We start from the raw sequence: 11,549 nt of genomic DNA, 5'->3' as shown, positions 1-11,549 counted from the left end.
GTTCGACTCCATCATCCCGTTAGACATATTAGAGACTTTTCATATCGGGTCGAGAAAAAGGAAGAAGGGTTCTATTCTAATTCTAATCGATTGTGAGTCTAGATTTATCAATCCCCACGAACCAAACTGCGGTATTGATTATTAGGATCTTGCTCCTCTTCTTCCGCCGATTGAATCGTCCTCTTCACACGACAAGGGGTTCCAACAGCGACAGAGAAAGGCGGGATATCCTTTGTGACAACAGACCCGGCTCCAATTGTTGAGCCCTGGCCGATCCGCACACCGGGAAGAATAATCACATTACTTCCAATCCAGCAGTCGTCTTCGATAAAGATCGGATGACCGAATTCAACGAACTTGCGGCGCGACAGAATGCTGGTATCATGGCCAGCCGTGATGATACTGACCCCAGTTCCAATCTGTACACGATCGCCAATGACAACTAGACTGGTGTCCAGGATAGTAACGCTATGGATTGTTGGTATGTTTCAATGAGATGTAGGGAGACAAGACCGACTCACTTCCAATTGAAGAAGCAGTCCTTTCCAATCATGGTATTACATCCATAGTCTGTCATAAATGGTGGCTCGATGAATGTCCCATCGCCCACTTTCCCGACGAGTTTCCGCAATAACTCAAGACGCTTGTCGCCGACCTCGTCATATGAGACCGTCTTGGTGTCCAAACCATTGTAATCCGCGTTAAGTCCCCGGCACACATGCCGAGCCTCTTGCAGTATCGGAACTGTTGGGTTGTACCTACAGAAGTTAACAATGCACTGTAAGTGTATGAATGCATACATACATCATGCCGGAGATCATACGCTCGTAGTCCTCACACATAGGCACTCGTGCAAGTCCCCGAGCTAGCTCAATGATCTCGGGGCGTTTCTCAGTGGCAGCCATCTTGAACAAGATATTGAGACAGGGATACAAGGATACACGGATGATAGAGACCAGGGCATATGATATATAGGTCCCCGACTCACCGCCACCAAACGGGGGAGATTTGCCGACAATTCCCCGGTGGAGAACGCCAAGAGAATGGATGGCCTTCCTATTTAGGCAATACTGCCAGCTTATCAGCCTATCTACTCTATCAGTCATACACTCCGTACTCCAGATTTACATGGCATAGGTCGTCCTTGTAGGGCAAGATAATTGATGAAATTGATATCATTGGCAACATCAAAGACCAGCTGTTTAGATTTTCAATGTACTATGTATCGAACTTGCGAATACGTCTCACAATTTCTTCCACATCCTCCCAAATCCGTTGTCGATTTCGCAACCCCTTGAGCTCATTCCAGTTGAGTTGGATTTGCATAAAGACACGACGCCACTCAGTACTCAGTCTAGGCAATCGCACTTGATCCGGGATAGTCACCGGGAGCGGAAATCGGTACCCAGCAACTTTCTCGGCAGCAAGCTCTGTGTAAGAATCTTCAACCAAGAGCCGTGCATAGTCACTCCGCGATTTGACGATACACTTGATATCGGCTGCCGTTAGGACTGTCCAGGGCAGAGGATTGTGTATGCATTCAGATTCTTCCCACGCTTCCCACAGCCAGGGCATCTCTTTGCGTACCAATCTATACCACACACTGTTTGGAAGCTCAGTGAATGTCCTAGACGCGATGCTTAAATGAGCTACATCCCTAGAGCCTAGATGATCGATGATCATGAGCCGAATTTCCACAGGAAGGGAAGAGAGACAGTCGGCCTGTCTATCATGAGATGTGGTAGGGCGGTTCGTCACGGGTCGAGATGACTCAATCCCATAAGCTGGGTCAGATGAGGAAGGCAATCCATCTGTGTTGGTCGCGGAGAGAAGTAGCTCGGGTAGCCTGGGCACATAAAGAGGATTGGCAACCAGATATTCAGTACCCGGCTCATGGGACCACCACTGCTCCTGTGATCTTTTCACCTCTTTGGCTCGAGGGAATGATACAAATGCACCCCAGTCAAACTCGGCATTACGCCAGGTCATGAGGCCTGTCACATTGATGCGTTGAAATTGAACTTTGGATTGTCGGCAAAAGATATCAAAACACCACGGATGGAATGGCATGGCTATATCATCCGATGCTGTCTCTCCCTGGCAGGTGTCAGCTTCGGGTTTTGCTTTGAACACAGTCCAAGAACGAGATGGAGAGATAAGCCTACTCGAAGTTTCACATTGTCCGTCTCTATATCTTGTATCCCATTCCGTGCGGGCCAGACCGTTGGGATGTCTGTATCACGCGACGGCGTTCCATCGCAAATTCCCGACAAAGACCAATCTCCATTAATCTCCCAGGGCTCATGTAGCTGGTCACCCTGCCATTGATCCTTTGGAGTGGTTTTATGCATCAGGAACTGGGCGGTGCGACAGCCTCTTGCCTCTTCGGGTGAGATAGCATCAGCCGAGTAGCCTGACATTGGACTATCAAAATACCCAACGTGCAATTGGGATTCTCCCCTCGTGGCGCTCCATGGATTAAAAGTTTGCAATACCCAATTGTAGTACATATGATCTTCGGTGTCATCATCTTCATCGGTACTGCTGTCTCTGCCATCTTCGCTGTTGGGCGCTTCTTCTTCTTCTTCTTCTTCTTCTTCTTCTTCTTCTTGGCTCATGCCTTCGGTTGATTCGTAATCAGAGTCATATTCATATGGCTCATTCTCCTCGTATTCTGTATGAGATTGATAATCGGGATCTTGAGCGATGTCGTCATTCTCTGCAGAATCAACCCCGTCTGTCTCGTCGCACTGGTCTTGGACGTCTTGAGAGCTAGGCACATCCAGCTCCCCAGATGTTAGGCGGAAGATGATATTGAAGCTCACGCCGCAAAGATGGCAGTAAAACTACCAAGCTGTTAGGTATGCCTATTGAATAATACAAAACACTGTACCTCGGAATAACCTGCACACCATTGTCAGTCATAGGCTGCATTGTTTTGCGGGTAGCATTGCTATCCACGTACCCATTCGTTTGCAATTGACCAGCGCCGTATATGAGTATTTTTACCCACAACCTGCTCGACGATTCAAACACGACTAAATAGAAGGAAAAGTGCCACGAGGCTTTTCTCGTATCCGCAACCCCTTTTTGGACTAGATCAATCCTGAGGACTGTGATTGGTCAATGTACGGCTATCTGCCTAAATGCCATAGTGTTTACGGTGTGGGAATCCTTTTGTTATCCTGGAGACGTTCTGATAGGTTATTTGATGTTCAGTCAAGGGTCTATAGACTTGTTATATATATTCACATGGTCCGCAACTACATCCTTACGCGCGTCCCGCCGGACAGCATCAACATCAAATGCAGCCTTGCTGTGGAATATAGTCTCCATCTCTTCAAGGCTCTTACCTTTCGTCTCTTTCACAAAGAAAAAGACAATGATTGCCATGATGATATCCAGAATTGCATAGAAAAGGAAAACATAACTGCCCCACGAATTCATCATGTAGCGCGTCACTAGGGAGAAGAGGAAGTTAAAAAGCCACTGCGTTGAGACTGCGACCGAGGTTCCAATCTCTCGAATTCGGGTTGGGAAGATCTAGATGCTAAATTAGTGGTTGAACGGATGAGAAAGAAGGATGGTGCTATTTACCTCGGAGGTGTATGGCCACGGCAATGGGCCCCAACTGAATTGATAGATCGAGTTGGTCAAGAATATCAGAGCGACCATGCCAACACCAGCTGGAGTGGCTTTTGCATTGGGCTCTGGCGTGGTTTCCTTGACGACTGTGACGACAATGAAGCAACCAGCCATCAACAGAGCTGATATCCAAAGAGTTGGCTTACGTCCCCACATCTCGGAGAAGAACAAGATATAGATGCCAACAGTGATGAACTTCTCGGCGCCAAACAGACCAGTGATCAGAAGGGACTGGTTCGTGTTATTGCCGACCAACAGTTTGAAGAACTGAGGGCCGAAGTAGGCAAGGGCGGTCATGCCAGTGCACTGTTGACCACAGAACATGAAAACGGCGAGCAGCAGTCTGTAGCGGTTGGCGGGCTCGAGAAGTTCGCGCTTGTCGAAGCCCTCGGTGGCTCGCAGCTCTTTCTCAAGTCCAACTCGGATTTCACTGAACTCTGCCTTCACTTCGGGACCTATTGAGTGCTGATGAGCCCTGTGCCCTATTCTTGTTGTTTGGAGGGTGGATCATTACCTTGACTAGCTCGCATCCATGTCAAGCTTTGCCATGCTTCATCAAAACGACCCTTCTTGGCTAACCAGCGTACACTTTCCGGCATAACACAAAGGCCCAGTGCAAGAACTCCAGCCGGCACCATCTGGAGACCAACGGGAATCTGCCACTGCTTCGAAGAGACAGGCAGGGTGAGCTTCACGGCATAGTCAATCCAATAGCTTAGCATGACACCCAGTGCAAAGAGCCATTGCATTCCTGAACCTAGCTTGCCTCGGATTTCCTTGGGTGCCATCTCGGCGTTGTATGCTGGAACGACCGCAGTGCCTGCACCGAGACCTAGACCGGCGACAAATCGTCCAATATAGAAACAAACGAGTGAGTGTGACGGTACTACCTGTAAAATCACACCGAGACAGAATACAGTCATGGCTGCCTGGACTGTTCTCTTTCGCCCGTACCGTTCGGACACCCAGAAAATTCCTAGGGCCGAGAGAAATGCACCTACATTCTGCAAGCTTACCATCACAGCACTGACAGTTGTTTGATCCGTATAGCCGAAATCATCAACGTAGGACTTGAACTCAAGGATACCACCTGTCCATCAACTCTGTTAGCGATGGTCACCAACTGGACTTTCTCTTTCGCCTACCAACAATTCCAGTGTCGTATCCAAACAGGAAACCGGCCGTACAGACAAAAAACCCGAAGAAATATGCGCGGAAAACCCCGAGCCTGGTTCCTGACAAGCCCATGCTGTGCGATGTACCCCAAGGAAAGAAATGGTGAAAGCAAAAGACAGAAAAGGATCGAGCATCTCTCTTAAATGTCCGATCTCCAAGGGATGCTCCGATCTACAATCCAGCCTCCATATAGCACGCAACTTGTAATGTCGGATACGCCATAGCACGCCATATCAAACATGCCTCTCACTGGGGCTCAACTAGAAGACGATGCCCTATAAGAGCCAGGTGGGCACTCTACGGACTTGCTTCTTCTTTTGTTCTTTTGGAAGAGCCGTTTCTATACATTCGTCGCAGTATCTTGTAGAGCCTTGCCCACATTCCGCCAAGAAAATGAATCATCTCGGCTGGTCGTTTCGCTCGTCCCGACACGAATATCTATACTACATGTAGCATATCTGATGATTACTCGATTGGCCACATAAAGAGATAAACCAGTTCAATTATCGAGTCGTCACAGAGCTACAGGAAGTCCTCGGTATATTCAACATACTCTCGCATAAAGTCCTCCATGTTAAACTTATTCTTCAATCGCTTCTGGGATAGAATGAGATTTCCGGCTTCAAGGTACCCTTGTCGGAAGGTCGCAAACAGTGCCGGACTTCTCGTGACATGTGGAATAAAATGTTGATTATCCCCCGTCACCATGGCTCCTTTGAAAGCTTGATAAACAACATCGGGATCATGGGTCAGGTCGACTGCCTCACACTGCCCAAAGTCCAAGAGATACATCTGAACCGCGCGGTGCTGCGAATATGGCCCATCTTCTAATCCCTGGGCGTCTCTGATTGATGTACCAAGTACAAACTCCACATCGTCGCCATTAATGGCGGCACCCCAGTGTAATATTGCATATGCCTTGCCCATCGCGCTTGCAAGCGGGAGAGTTTCGATGCCAGTCTGCTCCATCGTCTCAAGGTACAAAGGGAAATTTCTCAGCGGGGTTCTGTGGTCAATGCTACCATTGGTCTTGCCGAGGTAAATTCGGGCGAGGCAGTGCTTGTTTGCAGGGTGGTTGAGGAGAGCTTCAATTTCAGTGCTGTCAAGATTCTGCTCGGGGGCGTAAATCTCAGAGATCAAGGCTGTTCGCACGACTTTAGGTAACGGGAGAATTCGTTCCATCATCACAAGATCCCCGCGCATACGGTGAGGCTGAGGAATTTTTGGTAGGATTTCATTCCAAAAAGCGCTGTTTCCTTCCCTGGAAATCAACTGGAATGGTTTCGGAACATGAACTTGACTGTTGATGAGCCGGTATTTCTCAAATGCGGCTGATGCATTACAGTGCAATATGTACTCATGACAAAGGTTAGATCGCAACATTTCGTTTCCAGGGGTTTCCTTTTTCATGGCCAACGGCTTGCCAACCTGTTCAAAGACCGCTCCCTGTAGCCCAGCTCCAATTTGATTGAGCAGCTGCAAGTGAGGCCGAGAACACGCATTTTGAAAACGGAGGCTGAAAGAAGAGGTGGTTGAAATGACGGAATTCAGACTAAGAGAAAGTTTCAAAATCTCCGAGTCGGCCATCGGGCTAAGATTTGCTGCGAGAAGTTGGGAAACCCGTGAGCTTTGGGTAATGGCCAGATCTCCCGAGTGGTTTGAGTCGTCACTCTTGTCTTCACGTGGTTGGTCCATGGTGATATCGAAGAGGTTGTTGATGCGTCGAATCGATGGAGCCTAGTTTTCACATCGAGCCACGTGCCACTGGGCTTCCAAGGCTCTTTGGGTTATTGAGATCACAGATAAAGCAGATACAAGATAGATTTCAATATCGAGCTCTGAAATTTGACGGACAATTCCTATTGGGAGTCTTAAGTCAGAGTTGTGAATTGAAGCTCTCTTTTCAATAAGTACAAACCCCAGTACTGCCTCATTTGACTCTCAAGATTGAGAATAACTTATAGATGACGGCGAGATTGTAAAGCGATGGAAATGTAGTTGACAATCAGAGTTGGGTCTTGAGACTACTCGTTGCGTTTGCTCTCCGGCCAATACGAAATCTTCAAAATGGATTTCTCATCCTTCCTTCTCATATCCTTCATCTTTCTCTATTTTTCAAGCTCTTTTCTCTTCCTTGCCACTCTTTTCTCAACATTCTGACTTTACCTTCTTCTCGTCTCTCTCTCTCTCTCTCTTCACTTGACAACTTTGTCTTCAAGGTAGACAAAACGTAGTACCTACACCTCCTACAAATGGGTCCAGCTAACTCGTGGAGTTGACAGACCACCACGATGCGTATCCCAGTCACTTCCTCAGACCATCCCAACCAGCTCCTGCGGAAGCTGGGCGCTCCACACAACCCAGACCTTCCAGTGAGCTCTGCCTTCGGTCTGGTTGGCCTCCAGCGAGGCTGGAAGCCAGGCTCTAAGACTTGGAAGAAGAATTGGAATGTGTGTATGAACGACGAGTATGACCGGCTCATCGGTGGCCGTGTGAACAGCCTCGCTACCTGGCAGGAGCTGTGTTCAAAGGTCGGAATCAAAGGCTCCTTTACCTCAATTACCCAGTGTAAAAAGGTATGCTTCTGGTCTCGAACAAATCAATATAACTCGCTTACCAGTGTATGCAGGCACTAGCCCGGGTCCACGTCAATATTGTCGATGTCCTAGATTGTTGGAACTCGGACGCCATCCCGATTAGGTTCAAGAACAAGGAGGCCCTCGCCGCATACACCCGGGCCAACAATAAGTTCTTTAGTCGACACATCGCCAAACAAGACAAGGTCCTGCGAGTTCTTCTCCGTCAGCTTGTTTAAAGAAGCTCTTTTTCGACACAGCGACATGTCACTATGAAGGCATATGATTTCAGTGGAAGTTTTTCATGGACTACAACCTCGATATTGGCAGCGATACAATGGGCGAGTTATGGATCTTGGGATTGCTGAAACAAAGACGAATTTGGCACATTGAACATCTCCAAGTGGTGATTTCCCCTCGCGATAGATAGGTCTACCATAGAATATTGTACCTGTTGTACCTTTACTGTACGCGACATGCCCCTTACGAGGTGTTGTCGTAGCTGTCTTCACTTTTTGCTTCATTTTCACCTCACTTTCCTTTTCACTTCTCTATTTCCTCACCTGTCATCTTCATGTACCACTCCTTTCTTCGGAGCCTTCACTGCCTCCTCATCTCTATATTCTGAATCAGCCCCTCTATTACCTCCTCATCAAAGTAACCAGTGTTTAATCCCCACACTTTCTGCTGATTGGTCAAGCTAACTTCGGTTATCAGCTATACATAGGTGGCCGCTGTGATGTCGATCCTGCTCACAACTTCGGATTATCCTAACGAGCTTCTGTGAAACTTCAATTCAACCTGACCCCGATCTTCTCATCAGCTTAGCCTTTTATCGTGTGTGCGCCCAACGAGACTTGTAGCCCAGCTCAAAGATTTGGAAGCGTAGTTAGGATATTTATATGGATAGCACGTACAGGCGATTGGTTGGCTGCCGAGTTACCAGCCTTGTTCCCCAGCAAACTATCCATGGATGTGCCAAAATGGGTATCGAGGATTCCTTCACGTCAATTGGCCAGCGTAAGAAGGCACGATCTTAGCCTTTGAAGATCTCATATCACTTGTCTACAACTATAGACCTTGGCCCGTGTGCACGTGAATCTCGTCGACGTGTTAAACTCTTGGAACTCGGATGCGACTCCCACTTGATGCAACAATATGGAGGCTTTTGTAGGATACAAAAAGGAAGACAAGAAGCCCGTCGAGGCATCGAAAAGCAGCAGCAGGTCCTTCAGGCTTTGCTATGCAAGCTGCTTGAATGGTGCAATGGGCTATCTTTAGAGAATTAGACACAATATCTTCCCTCTTGTGTTCCAACCGTAGCCCTCAGTAGAAGTTTGGCGTTTCTATGTGTTGTCTAACAGCCATCTCTTCCCAGCTGCAGCTTTTATAAATTTCCCAGGTATGACGTGGGTAAACACAATATGCAAGAGCCTGACATGGCAGGCGCGACTATGACAGGCTCAGTAATCTTGGTGGAAATCCCATATGTCGTCATTACCATTCCATACCCTACCACCATTCTGCAATGTTGTTTTCTCACAGCTATGCTGTCTTTGGATATCCTTTCAACGATCATAAGCCCCACGCTCAATCCGCCGAGAATGCCACATTCGACTACGTTGTTGTCGGAGGGGGCACAGCAGGTCTAACTATCGCAGCATGACGCGCAGAGCAAAGATACAAGGTAGCTGTGGAGGCAAGTGGCTCCAACGAGTACATGCATCCATTGGCTCGAATCCAGGCGTCTTCGAGTTTTGGGGTTGGTGCAGATGGCCAGGCCACGACTCCAATTGACTGGAACTTTGTCATACACGGTGTTCCGGGGGCAAATTTTTGTGATTTTCATTCCCCAAGAGGGAAATGTCTGGGCGGGTCGTAAGGGATCATGCGGAAAGATACCAGTGATATCTGCTCAGTCGAATCAGATTCGCATCCAATTTCATGATATATCAAAGGTAGGTCATCTACTGACCTTGTACTGACGGCAACGCGAGAAATTATTCTTTCGGTGGGTGCTTTTCAATCCTCACAGCTCCTGATCGTTTCTGGCATCGGTCCTGCCCAGGTGCTCAGTACATACGGAATCAACGTGATCGTCGATTTACCTGGAGTAGGTCAGAATATGTGGGACCATGTATTCTTTGATCCCTCTTACCAGGAAGATGTGCCAACTCTGGTGATGCTAAAAAAACGATTTGAGCCATCTTCTCAATCAGCTGCTGATGTGGCTTTTCGGGGGCAATTGATTCTTAACGAACCCATCGACGGACTATATCGCATTTAAGAAACTTTCCCCAGAGTCCCGCTCTGCACTTTCCGAGACCACCGAGGATGACTTGTCTTTTATTCCGAGTGATTGGCCGGAGCGCGAGGTGAGATAAATGAATTCCGCTCTGTCTTCAGAACGTCAGACTGACCGCTCAGTTCACTTAGTATATTGCAGAATCTGCATATTCGGAAACCTTTTCAAATCCATATACATAGCAGCCTCCGGCTGAGCAATGTGCTAGCATTGCTGCGGTCCTGGTGGCGCCAACCTCACGGGGAAACGTGACTATTCGTTCCACTGATACGGCAGATGCCCCAGTGATCAACCCGAATTGGTTAGGAACAGAGACAGATCAACAAGTTGCAGTTGCAGCGTACCGGCGCGCTCGTGGTTTTTTTCGTTCTGGTGAAATAGCGTCTGTCATCATTGGCGAGTGTTTCCCTGGGTCCGACGATCAGACCGATGCGGCAATATGAGATGTCATCCAAAGCACAGTGATGACGATTTACCACGCAGCTTGCACCTGCAAGATGGGTAACCAAAATGACAGTATGGCTGTGGTTGATAGTCGAGCAAGGGTGGTTGGGGTTACATGCTTGCGAGTTGATGCGAGCGCATTCCCGATCCTCCCACTGGGTCATTCCCAGTCAGCAGTTTGTGAGTGTAGCTCCGCCGTGGTGATATTCTTGCTCATTGACACAGACATGCTAGCAGAAAAGAATGCTGCCGATATCATTTCCAATGGATCGAATTGAGAATTCGTTTTTCCTACGTATACGGAGCATGGAACACTGAGTCGGGTGCGACCACTTTTCAATGAGCAGAGAAGTCGGACGTGGGAAGCACTGTCTATCCAATATCATGATATATCTTCAAAATACATTTCATTCAATCTATCAGTAGTCGCTGGGTGGACCCGTAGCCAAGAATGCAAGGCCGACTCACAATGCAGGTCGATTCAATGTGATCGGATATCCGTCTATGGTATCAAGCTTTCTAATCTTATAAAGCAATCCATTGATAATTGTTCAATTTGTGGAAATTCAAGGGGCTACCAGGCCATATGGAGAATAGTATCTCTTTTCAAAAAAAGAATTCCAAAAAAAAAAGGAATGCAAGGGAATTTCGTTAGAACCAAGTCGGACTGTATATTTACCGAATCATTAAACTTACACATAAGGGCTCTTGACTTTGTTGGTATCTGTTTTCGAAAAATTGCGGGATTCTTCCGGGGGTGGTACCCAAGTATGGAGTATTAATACTGATAGAAGTGATGGCATCGGGAAAAGAAAAGAAGATGGTACTATATGGATGTTAGCGAACCTCTATAGTGGAAACGGGCCAGCTTGAAAGGTGGAGGGCTCCTACAACTTAGGGTTTAACGACGATCGAAACAGCACCCACTGGTCAGTCTCCAATAGCACAATTCATAACTCAAGCGCCAGTGCGCCGTCAAACGTAGTACACATGTCAACGTTCGAGCAAGCCGGAGTCCCCTCAGTGGTGGGCTCGACATTTTTTGTCTGTTGCATAGTGACATCCAGATCGATTCCATGGTGTTATACACGCTCCAACCGTTCACTTCGATTGTGCAGCATGACTACATAGGATGCGCTGGCTATCGGCGGTTCTCTGGTTAAGTTCGTCGCGGCATGTCTCATAGGCTCGGGAGATATAATCTTTCCCCGGCGGCGCCAAGTGGGTTTATCTGCAGAGTAAGAAAAGGTATCATTTTGGTATTTTGTTTTCAGCTTCCAAGGATATCCAGGGGGATGGAATGTCAATCTACCCTTCCAAAGCACAGGACTCACTTTCGACCCCAGGCATGAACGTAATGCCTTGGCATTCAGGCCCTATATGATCATGTGTCCTTGCGGTCT

At 47.7% G+C, this 11,549-nt stretch overlaps 7 protein-coding genes across 7 annotated transcripts; 4 read left to right on the top strand and 3 right to left on the bottom strand.

Annotated features, from left to right (window-relative positions):
• Positions 1-107: 107 nt before the first annotated feature.
• N7500_009028 (sugar O-acetyltransferase) lies at positions 108-905 on the bottom strand (the record flags this gene model as incomplete). Its single annotated transcript, XM_056680169.1, has 3 exons — positions 108-468; positions 522-758; positions 805-905. 3 exons carry the CDS (start codon positions 903-905, stop codon positions 108-110), a joined length of 699 nt encoding a protein of 232 aa, XP_056527551.1.
• A 313-nt stretch (positions 906-1,218) lies between these two features.
• Positions 1,219-4,893, bottom strand: N7500_009027 (sugar porter family MFS transporter; the record flags this gene model as incomplete). Its single annotated transcript, XM_056680168.1, has 6 exons — positions 1,219-2,097; positions 2,166-2,846; positions 3,253-3,543; positions 3,598-4,100; positions 4,160-4,735; positions 4,791-4,893. 6 exons carry the CDS (start codon positions 4,891-4,893, stop codon positions 1,219-1,221), a joined length of 3,033 nt encoding a protein of 1,010 aa, XP_056527550.1.
• Positions 4,894-5,343: 450 nt separating this feature from the next.
• N7500_009026 (uncharacterized protein) lies at positions 5,344-6,516 on the bottom strand (the record flags this gene model as incomplete). The annotated part of the gene is made up of 1 exon (XM_056680167.1): positions 5,344-6,516. One exon carries the CDS (start codon positions 6,514-6,516, stop codon positions 5,344-5,346), a length of 1,173 nt encoding a protein of 390 aa, XP_056527549.1.
• A 596-nt stretch (positions 6,517-7,112) lies between these two features.
• On the top strand, positions 7,113-7,636 carry N7500_009025 (uncharacterized protein; the record flags this gene model as incomplete). Its single annotated transcript, XM_056680166.1, has 2 exons — positions 7,113-7,397; positions 7,451-7,636. The coding sequence occupies 2 exons, from the start codon at positions 7,113-7,115 to the stop codon at positions 7,634-7,636; spliced, it is 471 nt and encodes a 156-aa protein (XP_056527548.1).
• A 663-nt stretch (positions 7,637-8,299) lies between these two features.
• Positions 8,300-8,686, top strand: N7500_009024 (uncharacterized protein; the record flags this gene model as incomplete). Its single annotated transcript, XM_056680165.1, has 2 exons — positions 8,300-8,417; positions 8,475-8,686. The coding sequence occupies 2 exons, from the start codon at positions 8,300-8,302 to the stop codon at positions 8,684-8,686; spliced, it is 330 nt and encodes a 109-aa protein (XP_056527547.1).
• Positions 8,687-8,925: 239 nt separating this feature from the next.
• On the top strand, positions 8,926-10,145 carry N7500_009023 (Glucose-methanol-choline oxidoreductase; the record flags this gene model as incomplete). Its single annotated transcript, XM_056680164.1, has 5 exons — positions 8,926-9,043; positions 9,071-9,275; positions 9,360-9,624; positions 9,686-9,772; positions 9,885-10,145. The coding sequence occupies 5 exons, from the start codon at positions 8,926-8,928 to the stop codon at positions 10,143-10,145; spliced, it is 936 nt and encodes a 311-aa protein (XP_056527546.1).
• A 21-nt stretch (positions 10,146-10,166) lies between these two features.
• N7500_009022 (choline dehydrogenase family protein) lies at positions 10,167-10,424 on the top strand (the record flags this gene model as incomplete). The annotated part of the gene is made up of 2 exons (XM_056680163.1): positions 10,167-10,326; positions 10,372-10,424. The coding sequence occupies 2 exons, from the start codon at positions 10,167-10,169 to the stop codon at positions 10,422-10,424; spliced, it is 213 nt and encodes a 70-aa protein (XP_056527545.1).
• Positions 10,425-11,549: the final 1,125 nt, after the last annotated feature.

Source organism: Penicillium coprophilum, assembly GCF_028826855.1.
Source record: "Penicillium coprophilum strain IBT 35676 chromosome Unknown utg000006l_segment0_segment0, whole genome shotgun sequence".
Taxonomy (NCBI): domain Eukaryota; kingdom Fungi; phylum Ascomycota; class Eurotiomycetes; order Eurotiales; family Aspergillaceae; genus Penicillium; species Penicillium coprophilum.
This window is presented reverse-complemented; position numbering and strand designations above follow the sequence as displayed.